General features: G+C 37.8%; 1 protein-coding gene across 1 annotated transcript in view; it reads right to left on the bottom strand.

Annotated features, from left to right (window-relative positions):
* The window catches only part of PRKAR2A (protein kinase cAMP-dependent type II regulatory subunit alpha), a 61,586-nt gene that overhangs the window by 32,883 nt on the left and 10,820 nt on the right, over positions 1-17,883 (bottom strand). The window contains exon 2 of the mRNA XM_033071546.2: positions 2,603-2,638. Coding sequence (XP_032927437.1) covers positions 2,603-2,638 — 36 coding nt within the window. The remainder of the gene's footprint in view (positions 1-2,602; positions 2,639-17,883) is intronic.

Genomic DNA, 17,883 nt, shown 5'->3' on the forward strand with positions numbered 1-17,883 from the left:
ATCACAACCAACCAGTAGAAAACACTCCAAGTTTAATATTAATAAATTAATAAAGCAACTAAAAAGAGATTCTCTAACTGCTATGTGTAAGAGAGCATAATAAGCATTTGTTAGCCTCAAAGAACACATCTGCAGTTGAATGGTTTACCAGAACAGCTATTAGCCTGTCACAAACTGTATGTAACATAGATGATCACTTTATCAACTCTTCCTTTAATTGAAATTGTATTTTTCTTTTATTTTTTACCCAGTGAATGAGGACAATGCTGTAATTCCCATAGCAGCCAAACATTTTAAAGGAACAATTCTTGCTGGAATTTTTCTTCAATACATCCCATGTTAGCTTTTAAATTCTCTGTAAATCTGCGATTTTGTGCATGCAAATGTTGACAGGAGCAAGCAACTGAGCTCTGCTCTTCACTCCCCTTACAAACACGCTGCACTGGAAACAGAAATATTGATTGGACTGACAAGGTTCAACATGGACCTGCAGAAAGCTCTCCTGAAGAGAAGACCACAAAAGAACACACCACATGCAATTACAAACATTAACTACGTGCCAGCTTTTCTTCTCCATGGTTTGTTCTGCTTTACTTTATTAGCAAAATCCAGAAACATTTAGCTACTATGCTGAGTGCTCTGTAAGGCAACCTTGGTTTGGTGTTTGCTGTTACTTGTTGGTTTAAAAAGAAAAAAGCTATCTTAAAAAAATTGCAGAATGAAAACTTGCTTAAAACCTAATGCATCTAACACACAAGTCAAACCAAATTCAGAGCACCAAACCCAGCAAATCAGTCACTGATTTTATTCAAGGAATTGTAAAATGTGGTTGCCTGTGATGGTAAGGGGCTGAGCTCAGTAACCCAGCAGAGCTCAGCCAGTCTCATTCCTGTGTAGGTCTTGAAAAAAACAGCAGGTATGGAGTGAAATAAAAACCACCCCACCCCAAACCAGCAGTTTCTCTACTTTTCCTGCCAAGAGGAGAACTGCATCTCTGTACACACATGGATGGTGTTTGCATCGCCTTTGCATTTTAACAAATCCCACGCTGATCATGACCTATACAATGTATACAGAGAGAACGTTTTTGTTTTGGTTTTTTTTTTTTAATTGTGGATAGTATTTAACACACAGCAGTAATATACACATATTCTATTACTGCTTGTCTCCATGACAATTCTAATATGAACTGTAAACTCTGAATTATTCTAGCTCTTCCTGAAGCAGGAGCATTATTAAGCAACTAAGTCCTCCTTAATCTAATTGCACAAGATAGCAATTCAATTTTACATTTGCCTTTTAGTTGTTCACATTAACCTTTAGACCCCCTAAATGAGAGAATCTGTTTATTAACTAAGAGCAGCTCAGTACTGAGTGAGCACCAACATTGCACTTCAGTACTGCAAAGTCAAAAAGATTACAAATGCTTTCTGATTAAGGCTTAATTTTTTAACTTCAAGAATAACTCAGGCTTTATTTAAATTTAAATCTGAGATGTATTCACTCCTCATTTCTAAGATTTTTCTCCATCAGTAGGTTCCAGGATGGATTAGTTTAATTAGCAGAGAAACTGAAGTGTCTTGGGCCTCTCCAAATTAAGACACTTTACAATATATGACTCTCAATATTTACTATGAGAGCATCAAACTCCACCATTCAAGATTCAATTTTGTCCTGCCTAGATTTATCATGTAATCATATCTCAAAACCACAGTACCGTCAATTTTTGAGAGTTCTGAAATTCTCATTATACTCAGTTATTTGTTTGCAGTGGCATAAACACACAATCATATCCTTAATCATATCCAAGCAACCAGTAGAAAAGCAAATTAATTGCATGAGTATAAGGACATTTTGCACATAAACATGTATTTATCTTACATTTATTTATGTACCACATATCTATATTATCAGCAATGCCCCAACATAACTAACATATCCAAGAACATGTCAGATTATCTACATGAATTACAAACTGAGTAGACTTGAACTCAAAACTAGAAAGAAAACACTGAATACAATGGCATTTTCTCAAAGATATTTGTCAAATCAGAATCACAACTTTCTAGACCAGCTAAATGTTAGTAAAATATTTAAAGACAAAAAAAGTACCACATGCAAAGCAACTCACACTGCACCTCAAATGAAAAAACAGTGCAATACCTTCTTATCTACAGATAACATTTTGTTTATGTGAGACTCTTCCAATTCAACTTGTAAAGGAATTTTTTGGAAACAACAGCATTTCATATTGGTTGAGACAGAAAAACAAACAGATAAATAAGTATAATCTCTGTCTTTAGAACAAGTGAACAATCACTAATTCAACAACTACAAATATCAGTTGCACAAGCAAGGAACTACAACAATACAAAAAGAGAGCACCCTCCCCATATTTCTGTTTTCTAACTGCTCTAAATGTGTTAATCATTGGCATCTATAGCGAATTAAGAAACAATTCTCATTTTTTCAAACAAAAATAAAGCAATAATTATGGGAAATAAGGCAATAAGAGAAAGGTAATTTTTAATGTAAATCCCTTCATCAGATACACATTTCAAAACTATTTCAGATACTTTAAACTCTTAAAAAGAAACCATACCTGATACTCTTCTGTTGTATCGGTTAACAACTGGAGCTGGAAAAAAAAAGAAAAATGAAATTACACATTTGTATTTATTACTTAAGTAGAAATAATTAATTGAATAATCATTATATACTTTTAGTACCCAAACCCCATAGAAATCTCTTTTAAAAATGCTTCAGTATAAAGCTTTCATCCATTTATTTGCCAGTCAGTAAATACTTATTCAAAATTAAACTTCATACTCCTGAAGGCCATTACATGCTAAGATGGATGGTAAGTAGTTTTGGGTTGGGTTTTTTTACCTAATTCTGAAAAAATACACCTCTACACAGATTATCCAATCGTAACTTATAATCACTTAGCAGCCTGCTCTACTTAGTATTATTGCAAAATATTGCAGCACTTCAGGTCAGCTGCACTAAATGTGGATCAAAAGCCAAAGAACTTTTTGCCAACCCATTCTGTGCTCCCACACAGCACAGGCTGTGGAACTGCCCAGGCAGTGCTCCCACAGTAACTCCAGCCACCCATCCCTGACCAAGGCTGTCTCACACCAGGGCACACACTGAAGCTGGAAAAGGCTGGGATGGAGGATCCATTGCTTCTTTGTTCAGCTGTAGCTCTACAAGGTCCTTGAACTTTGGATTGGGATGAACTGCCTGACTTCCACTATCACACACACCTCGACATTACCCCAACCATCAGCACCTTTCCCCCTTTCACTGGAACCAAGGTACCATCTTTGAGAGTTGCTTGAGTCTCAAAACAAGAACAAGAACAACAAACTACTTGCAAAATTTCACCCAGAACAAAATCAAAGCACTCTGTTCTACTTCACCTCTAACAACCAACACCATTCTATTCTGAGTGCTTCATGTTTTCTCTCTTCTTCCCTTCACAATACTATTTTTCCTGATACAACCTGTAACCTTTCTATTCCATTCTTTTAAAATTTAACAAGTACAGGAGCCCTTATACCCCATCAAAGCATATGCATCACAGAGTCAGATTTATTAAACAACTGCCACGAACATCTTAATGACCCCATCATTTCTTGGAAATTTTTGAGTGTCTCAGCACCACCAGAATACAGAGAGCAATGATTTCTTAGCAAAGAAAGAACAACTCAGCTTCTTTGGAGTAATTACAACCAGCCTGCACCTATATGAAAACACAAAACTGAGAACAATACCACCAAAAAAAAAAATCAAAATTATTATTGTGCATTTCTTGAAAAACAGAAAGGAAATCAGAAGAGGTTGGAGGGGAAAAGAATAATCAGGCTAATTCCACAGTTTGCAGCCAAATCTATCAACAGGGAGACAATGCTCAGCCTCAAAAGAAGTTCAGAATTAAAAATAAGATTATAATGAATTTTACAATTTGGATCTAAACTTCCATAATACAACATAATCCTTATAAAAGTAATACTGACACAGTGTTTCATACATCAACCTTGAAGAGGTTTAAAAACAGTGAATAACAAACCCGAGAATTCAAGCAACTTTCTCTTGAAACCTTTAAGCAATTCATGACGGCAGCAGCAACCTTTCCTGAAAATAAGGGCAGGATGTATCTCGCCAAAAGACACCATGGATGCAAGTTTATCTCACCTTAAGGGAAACAGGCATTGGGAATAAGATCCATTCCAGTTTATTAAATAACTCATGATCTGATCTGAACATGTTCATACATTTTGCCCCGTTCTTAACTTTTCCTCATGGATCTGCCTGTGGCTACCAGAGGCGACACCAAACTGCTCTGGACACTCATTTGCCCTACAACAGTACACTTGCATGTCTAGTCTGAGTAACTACTCAAAATTGGCCAATTTGGACCTAAAGAAACACAAAAACTTGCTACTTTTGTCCAGAAATGCAGACAAATGCCTACCAGTTCTCTAAGGTTTTGAATAATTAGAGGACCAAAATAAATTAGTTCAGTTTCCACTATGAAGTGATTTATTACAAAAGAAAATACTAAATTAAAAACATAATTTGGTAAGTTTGCTGTACAAACCCCTCAACAAGGTCATAACAGTTTCAAGTAAATGTTTAACTAATCTCATGTATGAATTCAGTTACTTTTAATCAACACCATTACTAAATACGTTATTTCAGCCTCTATCTTGCAGATACAGAATTTTTTTCTCTACCTCACGACTTCTACATCCATTTTTTGCTCATATTTAAGAATAGCATTTTCATGTCTTTGAACAGAATTAATATACAACAAAACACTGGTGTACTTTGGTTAACATAGAAAAAATCCAACAATGATGACTTCTTTTAGAATCTTGATTATTTTATCCCAGAGCAGGGCTCAGTGTCATCATAACTGCATCAAGTTTTCCAGTGTTAAAACTGAGAAAAACACATAACCTTTTAAGGGCAGTTAAGAGAGTACTATTATTCTGCCTCCACAAAGCTTTTAAGATTAAAATGATAGTTTGCATCTCTTACACCAGTGACAGTTCTAACATGTATAAAATCCACTTTATGTGTTGTCAGATGACTGTTTTTATGCTAAAGAGATAAAATCTGACTTTTCCTAGTAGAGAAGATTAGTGGGGTTTTTTCCTTCTGGCTTACCAATGAACAGCTCTCTTTGCTTATGACTATTTTCAGTATTGCACAGTCAGTACTGCCACTCCTATGGCATCCTTGTCTTTTGCCATTAGAAGTACACGAAGGAAAAGCCTGGCATTGAGCACTGCTAAGAGAAACAAGTCCTGAAGGTCCCACACACACCTAAATTGGTCTGTGAACAGATGCCAAAAAATTAGATGGGGCGGAAGGGAATAATACATTTACTGTTAACACAGCCTATTTCCTAGGCTGAGCACTACAGGGCACCTAATTTAAAGCAACAATGATGGACACACAAATAACAAACTCGCACAGCAGAGCAGCCCTCAGAGCACAACTCTGCCTGTGACAGGAATCCAGTGAATCCAGCACACCGACCTGGTACCACCCAGAGATCTGGGATCTACAGAAACAAGATTAAAGTACTCCTTTGAAAGAGGAAACAATTTTTATTTTTTTTAATCTCCCATTAGAACTCCCCCCTGCCGCACACCAATGGGCCACGGCTCAGTCTGAACAATGGGTCATGCCTCTGGTAATGACACCAATGTTATTATACGTTAATTGCAAAAACCATAATGAGATTAAAAGATTTCGTTGTGAGATGATTGCATTGTAAACTCTCCATTATGTCAAAACCTCAGGTGCAGCAATATTCAAGTTCAAAATGCCTCATACCTTTGGCACAGTTCCTGCTTTTACTTGGCTCATGGGAACCAAGACACAGTAAGTGGGTAAACACAACAAAAACTGAGGTAAATTAAACCATTGTACCAGAAGAGAGCAAAACGGCCCAATTTCCTCCCTGGCAGCCAAAGGCAAGTGATTCTGGCAGTGGAAAGGCAGATCAAGCTGTGCATTCCACAGTCTTGCCAGAACTGACTCAGGACAATGATCCCACTCCACTGTTCAAGAAAAATCAGGAATTTCTGCTCAACATGTATGAGTTCTCCATACTGTGATAGGGCACAGACTGCAGTAAGCACTAGACAGGAACACTTAACAGGCTGCTTCAGACTGAAAAACCTTTCTTCCTCAAAGTAAAGGTATGTCGTTACATTTATTCAATATAAAATATATTAATAAATTGCATAAATAGATCAATACTGTACATTCAATTACTTAAATTCAAAAGTCAAACAGCAGTAATGCCATGCAGTTAGTGGTTACTATTAACTATACTGCCACTTGCTAATGGTTCCATTTCATTGGGTTTTCTCAACTGAAAAATCAGGCATGTAAACCAGACACTGGCATTTTAAATTTTTTTAGTACTTTCCACAAGTGACAAAACAGGAATTTCTCCAATATCCTTCACCTTGCTTTTGCATTGAGATTTACTTTGCAATATCCAATGCTCAATTGTGGCTCACTATATTTAACTTAAAAGAGTTCAGACTGTGGTTATAAGCAGGTATAAAATACAACCCTATAGCTGAAAAATGGACATAGATATCTCTTTTTTATACTGTCTTCATACCAAACCAAGAATTACAGTATTTAAGGCAAACAAGTGACAGTAAAACATGTTTTACAACCAGACCTAAAAGCATGCTTTTCCTACAGTGTGTGGGTTCCCTTCTCTGTCAGTGACTTTGAAAAGTGACTGGTAAAAAAACCCATCAGGCTTTTTCAGATGTACACTACTCCCATAACAGGGAAAGCTGTTTCTCTACACTACTCACAAGCCTGAAATGAACAGAAGTACAACCATCATTCTCTCAGCTACTGCTACCCACTTCTTACACATCCTTAGAACATTAAATTCTAATAGAAAATAACAAAACTCAAAAGATCAATTCAATTCAGGATCACAGGAGAAAAATTCAGGGACAAAGAAAGGACTGACGTTCCAGGCATGACAGTAGAGTATAAGGTGCTACTGCTCTGTACTGGATGTACCTTGAAAACTTATCTTCCTTCACAAGTACTTTGTTTTTTACTATGATCTGTGAATGCTTCATAATTTCAAGTAGGGTAAAAAAATCTCCATATGACTGTTCGTGATTTACATTACAATTTATAGCAGCATACTAAGTTAAGCTATTGTGCACACAAATATTTAACACAGATCTTTTCTGTAACTCTAATCAACAATTTTTGAAGATTTCCTGATGAAAGAAAGAGCAAAGCTCATAGTAGGTGGCATAAACTTAGTACAGTACTCAGAGTTCAAAGAGCATAGGCACAAAATACCAGCTTTATTGAAACCAAGAAGCACAATAAATTAGTGACTTACAGAATACTATCCCATCGAATCATGGCATTAAATCATCATATGTGAAAGAGTGACAAAAAGAGCAACAGAATGTAAACTGTTCTAATTTAACAAGTCAATTAAGTTTAACCAAACAACACATGAGTTGACACTGTAAACCATTAAAGCTGAAACACCAGAAGCAGAGTGGAGTATAAATCTGAGGCGTGACTGTCTCTATGGAATGCTGTATCAAGTTACGATAAGGAAGTGCCAGACTACAGCTGTCAAACTGTTTTTCTACACACCAAGATGTTAATGGACTTACATAAATAGGAACCATCACAACTCTGAGAAAACTCAGATTCAAGTATTGACTTTTTAGGATTCCTGGCAATTAAAAAGTAATACTAGATCAGAAAAGTGTCATCATCAGATATTCAACTGTACTTCAATAAATACCAACCTGAACATCTTGTTTTCAACAAGTAAGTAAACCTGTAACAGACTGCCCTGTGACTATTACTAATATAATAGTTGTGTATCCATAATTTCCTCCAGGATGTCCTTACTGACCCCTTCCACATCTTTGCTTTATAAGGTGAGGATCACAGGTAGAGCTACAAACTTAGATTTTTTTCAGAGGCAGCTCTGGAACCCAAAAGTTCTCCTCAAGGCTTCTCTCAGAAAAGAAAAACAGACAGATCAGAGTTTTACAGATACCCTTTTATTTTTCCTTCTATTCTTCTGCCCACCCACCCTCCATAGAGGAGGATGGAAATTCAGAACCCAGTTAGACATGCAGGAGAGACCCTGATGGTGTCAGCTGAAGCATGCCAGACATTTGGAGGAAGACAAAAGGTCAGGGAACACTAGGGAAGAAGTGAGTTTTCAGAGAACAAACAGAGGGAGTATAGAACATTAAAAGAATAAAACGCCAGAAAGTGGAAACCATGATCCACAATTTGGTACATACAGGCTTTGCTTTTCTGTAAGAGATTTTTACATCTATTAAGTTGGAAAACAATAAAAATATTAGATTGCTACTAAACATTGTTTTCCTTTCTGCTGCTGTAGAAATAACAGAGACATAGACACCTTGTTATTTCTCAGTATTGAAAAATAGCTGTCATCAACAGCAAGAGAATAAAACATAAAAACAAAGTCACAACACATCCTGGTTTCCAATTTAATTCAATTTAAATTTGTATTTAAAAATTACTGACACAAAATGGAGAAACACTGTCTGAAAGCTTCTTTTTAGAAGAGTCTCTGACCCTTGCTTTCCAAGTTTTTTAGAGCCCCTCTGATAGAAAGAATGTAATAAACTCTGGGAAAAGTTGAGTCAACAAGCAAAGCATTTATGTCAGTAAAAGAAAGATGTTTATGAAGTTAAAACAGTTGTGCTATTTTGAGTTGGCTCTTTTTCGGTTTTTAAGTGCAGTAGAAAAATGAACATGCACTCTGGAATGGACGAACTCTAAACAGCTGATAAATTCAAGAAAGAAATCATTGCTTGACTAACTGAAAGGAATCTGGGTGAATCTCTGGTTATGATGGCACTTCTTGACTAAGGCCTTAAGAGTTTTGTTTGGTTTTAACTCAGTTTTTTTTCCAGTGTGTCACTATTTCAATATTCCCTTTCCACAACTGAACCTGAACAGTCATGCATGGCACTATTTTCATGACGTTTCTAAGGAGATATTCATTCTCACAAAACAAGGACCATAAGCCTGCTCTCAGAATTCAGGAGTTCATACAGCCTGACTGAAGCCTAAGTACAGGAGAGCAAATACCTATCAAGCAGCACTTCACATTATCTGACATTGCAATGGCATGACCCACACAGCCCTCTCCTATTTCTTGCTGACACGCTTAAGATCAAGCCAAACACAGCACTTTTTTTTTTTTTTGGTGTTGATTTTTTATGAGTGTAATCTATATTATGAAGATCAAAGAGATAGCAACAAGGCATGCACTTGCTTTACAGACAAATTAGAAAAACTCCCCGTGCTGAGGTACAGTCAGCTAAAAGGACACATTTCACAGTGATTAGATATAACCATATGCTGATACTACAACAGAGATTGCCAGGGACTGAAATGAAAGACTTGGGAATGTTTTCAAGTATTAGAAAAACAAATCTAAGCACTGCACAGAGAAAGGAGGATGCTGCAAAAAACCAGAAAAGTTAAGAAGCAGATGACAAATCTTCAAAGCACTGTCAGAAGAGGCAAGACACTGGGAGGTACAGCAGAGCAAGTGAAAAAGGGAAATTTGCTTGGGCTTTAGGAGTAGACATTTCAGAGAGGAGGAAGCTAAGGAGCCACATTGGTAATACCCAGAAACATTAACCTTACAAACCCAACATTAAGCAGATTATAAAAAGAAAAAATCCTAAACATATTTGAATGTGACTTTTACTGGGACTGTCTGACAATGGAAAAGCCAGAAAGGGCCAGAGATGAGAATGAGACTACAGAAAAACAGAAACATCACATCAAGAAGAAATAACTGCAAGTTTCCTTAAAAATGCTTCATACAGAAAAAGACAGTGGCATCTTCTCTAGGGAACCACAAGGCATTTCCCAATCAGGAAGAAATATAGGCAACTCACCCCCACGACCAGATGCAGTGGCAGAGAACAGAAAGCCTCCTCCTTTTCCAAGACTCTTGACTAACCCTTCCTATCTCACCACTTCTGCTTTCAAACCTCATCTCTTTATTTAATTAGTCTCCTGATCCACCAGAGATCAGAGATGGATGAGGCAGGAGGATTAATACCTCAGGGTACTTACGGTTTTTGAAACATAGTGAAGACAAATTTAGTCTTAAATCTTTTCATTAGAAACTTCAGAAGTGCTGTTGAAAGCAACACTGCATTCTGACAAACACAGTTCTTTTAAAGCAACACTTTCTGTATTTCAGTTGTGTTTTTACTATGGTTTTGATTTCTAAGACTTAACTCCACATTCATATACCTTTTAAAACATCAAACCCCAAAGACTTTCGATCAGATTTTTATCCTGTGCCTAGTTGTAGGTGCAGTCATTGTTCTATGGTATAAACTAACAACACTTAAATCTCTTTCGGGTTATTTAGAAAGCTGAGTTCCACCAAACATACTTGGAAATTGTGGAGATAATTCCTAAATGAGTCATATAAAACGTCATTTAACTATATCTAGTACATCAGTCTATTTTTATTATTTCCAACTGCGCCTCTTGCATAAATCTCTTTCTACAAAATAATGAATTGCATACAATTGAATGCAATCAGGGTAAATGAACACAGGAAAAAAAAACAAAAAAGCAAAAAACAAACAATAAACCTGAGTCAATTGTTTATATATTTCACTATTATTAAATTTGCATTCTATTACAACACAAAGTCACTGCTAAGTGACTTTGGGAACAGTCTCAGTCAATCCCGATCTGCCTCAGTCCCGATCTGCCACTGGAATCAGTCAAGGGGACTTGTGTTTTTCCATTTTCAGAAGCCTGATTAGAAGTCCCACCATTATTCTGAACATCTGAATGTATTAAACACTGTAAAAACTGACATGAGCAACAACCCACTGGAGGCCTCCCACAACAGGAGGTTAAGACTCACCAGGCAGCTCCCAAACTCCTCCCTAAGTGAGATGGTCCCCACATCAGCAGTCTGGGACATCACCATCAAAACCAGCTTCAGCGACGTCCAGACACATATTTCTCACCCTGACAGTGCTGTCCTCTCCCAAATCTCATGCACAACTCTCTTCTCAGTCCCAATGTGGTCTAGATTTTAAAAACACTCTTACCAAATTAATATTATCCTCAGGAATTGCACAGCATCAGCTTCTCTAAAAGTAGGCATGTATCAAATACCATCAATGAAACCAGGAACTTTTTCTTAACAGCTTGGCCAGTAAGTGTGAGAGAAGTATTAGCCAGGCAATATAACTATAATAGATAAATATGATCCAAATGCAGATCTGGAGGGAAATCTTCATAAGGTAATAGAGAAGAAGTAGAAAATGCTATCACTGGCACTGGGTTTAGTGTTTATACAGCCTCAGGTATAAGCAGTTGTGAAGACAAGCACATCACTGCTATGGCAATGGCACAAGTGAGGCAGTGCACTGGCTCCATGTATTTCACACCTCCTGTCACTGCCTTTTCTGCAACCTCTTCCCCCTGTACTCCCCTCACACACCTCCACTCTGCCCCAGAGGAGAAGACAAACGCAGCTGTAAAGAGGAGAGTTACAATTCTCACTCCCACAGAAACTCTGCTACTTTCAGTTTTGGTACCACACTTTTTGTTTTTAAGGCCTTCAGCCTATTCCTGCTACCAAGGCTTTACTTTGTGTCTCGTGACTGCCACAGAAGCATGGTAAATACTTCAGCAGCCAACACACACTTTCCCAGCTGGATTGCTGCTCTCTTCTGACAGATAACTTTGGGTTGCAGTGCACCACTGGTGTTCTTGCCATTCTCTACATTCCCCAGTTATGATCTACCCCACCTGTGCAAGACGGACATTTCCTAGTACACCACATAGAACACCTCCAAATTCCAGTTAAATACACATACACACCTATATATATATTTTACAGAGCCTTTTCCAATCAGGAACTCCTCAAATAACTGACAGACATCCTATATTTCAACTATTATCTGTCCTCTAGGCAGAGGCATATTTTAAGGCACAGTAAATTTTGCATGTGTTCCTAATATTTTTCTAGGTACATCTGGCATTTGAGAAAACTTCAATATGGCATAATGCTGTATTTTTATTTGAATGCATAATGAAGAGTTTATTTCCTCCTATATGTAAAGAAATATGATGATGATGCACAGATATTCTTGTGGATTAGCAACGAAAACCAAAGAAAAAATAAAATTTTTGACTGCCTATTAGTTTTCACCAGAAACACAACCTTAATTTTACATTCACTGCATTGTATTTTAAAGAGATTCCATCTGCTCTGTCTGTAGTGCACATTAATATTCAGAAGACATCTGCAGTGTGCAGACCAAGCTTTTAATTGGAATCATGTCACAGCTACCATCACACAACACTGAATGTAAATGTTGGCTATCTGCACTTGGCAGCTGCCTGGCAGGCTCAGCATAAAGTCCTACTGAGACTGATAGTGTCTTCAAATAATGCAGGATCAGGATATAAAAGCTATCTTGAGAAATCAAATATTGACTATCATATCCCTAGCTAATATCATTTACTACCACCCTAAATTGCTTATAAGCAAAGTGTGGCTCATATCCAGCCATAATTTTCAAAGAGAGACAACAAATTGATACAACTGAACACTCACATCTTTCACTATAACAGATACTTACGCAAATTTAACTTGTACACAAAAGGGGACAATGACAACTGAACTTCAGTGCAACCGAAATGGTGTAATGAAGCCCAAAGCATTCATAAAAATCTAAAATTCAAGCATTGCTAAGGACATAAGAGCACCTGAATAAAAATTTAATTAACAGGTGCACTCAGCAAATTAAGATACTTTCCTACAATGTCAGACTAATTATTCTAGAATGAACAATATAGTTACCTTTCCTTGGAATTAAAAAAAAAGATCCAACCCTGAGTCAACAGCATTATCATTTGCTTCAAATTCTTGCCAAACCATGGTAACACAAAATTACATTTCCCCAGTCACCTGCATATTTTCTGCTTGTACCCTGCTGTAAGTTTCTGACAAATGGGGCAGTGAGCAGCAATCTACAGAGAGAAAACTGCGTGTGTGTGCAGATATGTACACACAAACCAAAGTCCTGTCCAGTACAAGTAACTGGTTGTTGCACTGACAAACTGATCTTAGATACATTGCAGAAATTTCAGTCTAATCAGTATGTAAGAATGACAAAGGAACTCTAAGAACAGCAACACTTGCTTTTCATGAAATATAGATTTCCTTGGGGAATTTATATTCCACCACCTCTGCCACCGTACTGTAACAAACAAATCAAACCAAAATTCAAGACCACAAGCCATTAAGGTATACACTTATAGCACCACAAAAATAATTACGCAAGTAGAGGCAACATCGGAACAGAGTCATCATGATCCAGTGCCCTGCTCTGACAGACTAATTGGATTACTGGATCCTCTTAGCTTCAGAGCAGCTCCCAACACAGATAAGGGAATTACACAGAAGGGGAAGACCCAATTGTTTGTGTTCAGGGCATACAAACATGCTCAGTCTCAAGCCTGCACTTGCAGATCTGCCTGCACCATTTCAGAATGTGTTATGATGGAAGGGTAGAAAAGTAGAGACAAAAAGTAAAGAAACTGAGAAGACAGAACTAGGTTTCAGTCGCAAACCTGAGAGCACAATAAACATCACTGATCACTGACTGTAGCATCACTTCCCATCTGTGTCAATGCCAAAGCAAAAAAGGGCTGATCTTAACCTTTTTCATCAGCGATGTGCAGCTGGTCTGCTCAAGTTTGGACTACAACAGAAAGGAAAAATTAACATGGGCAGTGATGGATGAGATGCAGCCTAAGAAGCTTTTCCTTTTGCCTCTGAGCTGTTTAGTCTCAGAAAAAACAGGCTGGAGTCACTCTCACAGTCAGGTGTATCTCGTGTGACAGTATGAAACAACTGTAACTGAACTACTTCTACAAAAGAGCAATTTAGAAGAAAAATATCAAACAGGACATTTGAAGCTCAGCAGAAACAACCAGCAACATGGAGAGAGCCTGGTGTTTCATACACCCAGCAGGCATGTTACACAGCTATACCTGCCAGGTCAGCCTGAGTTCAGGACTGCTTAATTATTGGTATCTAGGTAGAATTTAAGAATAGCATCCTACAGGTAAAATAGGCACATAAAAGCCCACAGCTCTTTGCCTGGGTCACTTCACATTTCATTACCAATTCCTGCTGACATTTGAATGATGAAACATACTGTGTTTTTACATAAGACAAAACTGCAATAGGTTGTGTTGTCATCTGATTTGATCTGAATAAAAGAGCATGAGGAATTTCAATCAAGTGTCATTTCAAGCTGATTCAGAGCTTAATCTCACACATCCACATTTAACTCAAGGCATAAGCACATTTGTATGTGCCAGGCAAGGCACACTGGTTCCAGGGCATTCTGGACAGCTTCTGCTAGGTCGAGGAGGTGGTCCTTCCCTCCTACTCAGCCCTAATAAGGTCACACCTGGAGGAGCTCCCTGTCCAGTTCCAGGCTCCCCAGTACAAAAGACTCACAGACACACTGGACAGAGTCCAGCAAAAGGCCATAAAGACAGTGAGGGAACCTGGAGCATCTCTTGTGTGAGGACAGGCTGAAAGAACTGTGACTGTCAGCCTAGAAAAGATAAGGCTCAGAGTTCTTATCAACACCTGAAGGGCATTGAAGGACAACAGGGGCAGTTTCTCCTCACTGGCACTCAGTGACAGCACAAGAGCCAATAACCACAAAAAAGTCAAATACAGGAAGGGTCCACCTGAACATGATGAGGCACTTTTCTACTGTGAGAGTGACCAAACGCAGGCATAAATTGCCTAAAGAGGTTCTGGAGTCTCCCTCCTCTGAGATATTTAAAAGCCACCTGGATATGGTCCTAGGCAATGACTATAGGCAGCCCAGCTTCACAAAAGGGGTCAGGCAATGTGACCTCCAGAGGCACCTTCCAAACTCAACCATTCTGTAATTCCACAAAGATCCTCAACAGCTCATTAAAATCCAGGCTTTGCTTCCAGTTTAAGTTCCGACAGCCAGAAGGCAAATAGAAGTACAATCATCTGCAGGTAGACGCATCTAATTTCAGGCATCCTTCTTCCAGATAGGTAACTATAAATTCTGACACAGTCACTGCACAGATTTTGGGATGCTGGGGTTTAATTTCATTGGCTGGGTTGTTTTGGGGGAGAAATGTAGGAAGAGCAATGCTGAGAAACAGCCTGGCTTCTACCTGTTCTTACTATGGGCACACTCTTCGTAACTGCAAACTGAGCACTTTCTTGGGCATTTTTAAAAATGTTCAGGGCTGACACTACTGCAATATACCAAACTAGTTCCTATTCTAATAATGCCATACAGAAGTCAAGGAGCATCCACATCCTGGACAAACCTCAAGAGTATCAGCCAGCTTAGCCAGTGTGACAAAAGGCATCTATTATCAGCTGATCAGCAACTACCCTTCTAGGATGTAGCACTCTATCCTGTGAAGACTCACTCTTGCCTGAACAGTTTGCAAATGACCTCTCAAAAGACCAACAATTTTAAAAGCTGTCTCAATTCTTCTGGAAGTCTGGTTTTTACAGTTTTGGGGTTTTTTTTATTAAGTGCTTTAAAAAGGCTGACGATGTGTTGTTGATCTGTGAAATTATAAAAAATTTATTCAAAGAACTACTGTTCCCATATGTGATATGTTTTTAAAAACTGCAGAAAAAATGGTATAATACATCACACCACATTTTTAATAACCCAAACCAGAAAACATTGATCAGCTGTTTATAAGAAGTTCTACTTATACTTGGAACTGAAGGGATCTGCTTTCCAGTTTAAAAACAAAGAAAAAGGCAAAACAAAAACCAACACACCAGAACCACCACACCAACCCACAATTTGTGTCCTTGCTATAAACAGATTTATCTAGAGTAGTGACAGAGGAGGTACACTGGATTTGCAGGATTTTATGCTGTAGTGGGAGCTTCAGAGTCACAACACTGCACCAGGTTTTCTGCCTTGCTTTCCCTCATCTCTAAGGTGCAGGATCCTCCATGTGAGCACAACTGACTCTACAATTCACAACCATTTTCTTGTCTGGTGCTTTTCTAGAAAGAACAAAATGTGAATTGCACCCAGTGCTTCCATGGCTCTCCAGCAGCCAGCACAGGCTGAGCTCTGCAGGAGGGTGGCAGCCAGAGGACTGAGGGGTGACACAAACTGATCAGGGAGAACATACACAGAGTATGAGCGATTCTACAGAAGCATCATTAACATCTCTGGCAATTTTGTGACATTATGAGCACAGAACATGAAGTACTACTTCATTGCCAGTACAATATATTCACCAATAATTCACAAGTGAGCCTTGTTTCATTGAGATATAATTTGGTTATAGCTCCTTTTAGTAAATGAAGTGTAAATAAATTTAGAGTGGTTTATAAATACGTATGTTTAAAAAATTAAAACTGTTTTAATCTTCTAATCTGGTCAATCTTTAGGTTGCAGTACACAACCAAATTAATGCACAAAGCCAACTTCTGTACTGCATCTCAAAATAAAGTGTTTTATAGCTTTTCCTCCTTCAGATTTACACTTCTAACAACATTATATCAACATTCAACAGTTACTTACAACATATAGCTGTAAAAAGAATCATCTCCATGTGAAAACGTATTTTGACAAGACAGTCCCCCACACACACTTCCAGTAATTGCATCCTGTGCACTTTCACAGGAAGGGGATTTTTGGGAAAGAGGAAGGGTGAAGATAGACATATGTTCTGTATCCTAAGAAGGGATAATAGTAAAAAATATCAGTGTGTTCTACTCAGACCAGGGAAAATCCTCTTTTATGGAGTCATTTAGGTTGGAAAAGACCTTTAAGATAATTGATTGAGTCCAACCACAAATTCACTACTGAGCCAGGTCTCTAAGCACTTGCCAAATCTGCTCACGGATGTCCGAAGTCTCAGCAAGAGGCTTGGACAAATAACATCCATTCTGACAATATTTGGATGTAAGGATAAAAAATTCCTTGAGCAAACCAAGCTGGAGCAGGTGGCAAGTGCTGCATGGTTCAGCTTCCAGATGAAGTGATTTTTAGGAGCAGAACTTCTAGGATACAACTCCCCCGAGTGACACAGTGCTTCCCAACAAATGTACACAGTACAGATCTTCCAGCTATGAAAAGCTAAGAAAAGCTAAAACCACTAGCAAAATCAGTACACACCATGCAAAGTTACATTATTTCATAGTGCTACAAAAAAATTGGTAAAGCAATAAATAATTGCATGTTTCCAGCAGTAAGAAATTAAAATTACTTCACAGGGATTTAAGAGATGTTCATTTAAAAAAAAATCAATTGTGTTTATGTTTTTTTATCAAAGTTATACCATCTCAATATTAGAATTAAAAATATTGTATCCAGTGATGCTTAACACTACAGAAATTGGTCTCCAAATATCACCACTCTGAATAGCATAAATTGTTAGCATTTTGTAACAAAACTACACACGAAATCTTTCCCCCACCCCTCCCCAAAGGTATGAAAGACAGAAGACTAAATGTTAATTTATTCTAATAAGCCATCTTTCATAATTTATTAACCTGAAAACCCTTTGAGTCTTACAAATACTTACAAATTTCAATCAGGAACACTGATAACATCAAATGTTTAAAAACTGTTTCTGAAAATCACCGTCGCAAAAAATAAAAATATTTTTGGAAAAAGAGGTAACTCAGAACATTCATTCCATGTACAGGAGACATCTTCCAGAGAGGGGTACCCCCATACCTGTGACAACCAGAGA

This window comes from Catharus ustulatus, chromosome 13, assembly GCF_009819885.2.
Source record: "Catharus ustulatus isolate bCatUst1 chromosome 13, bCatUst1.pri.v2, whole genome shotgun sequence".
NCBI classification, from domain to species: domain Eukaryota; kingdom Metazoa; phylum Chordata; class Aves; order Passeriformes; family Turdidae; genus Catharus; species Catharus ustulatus.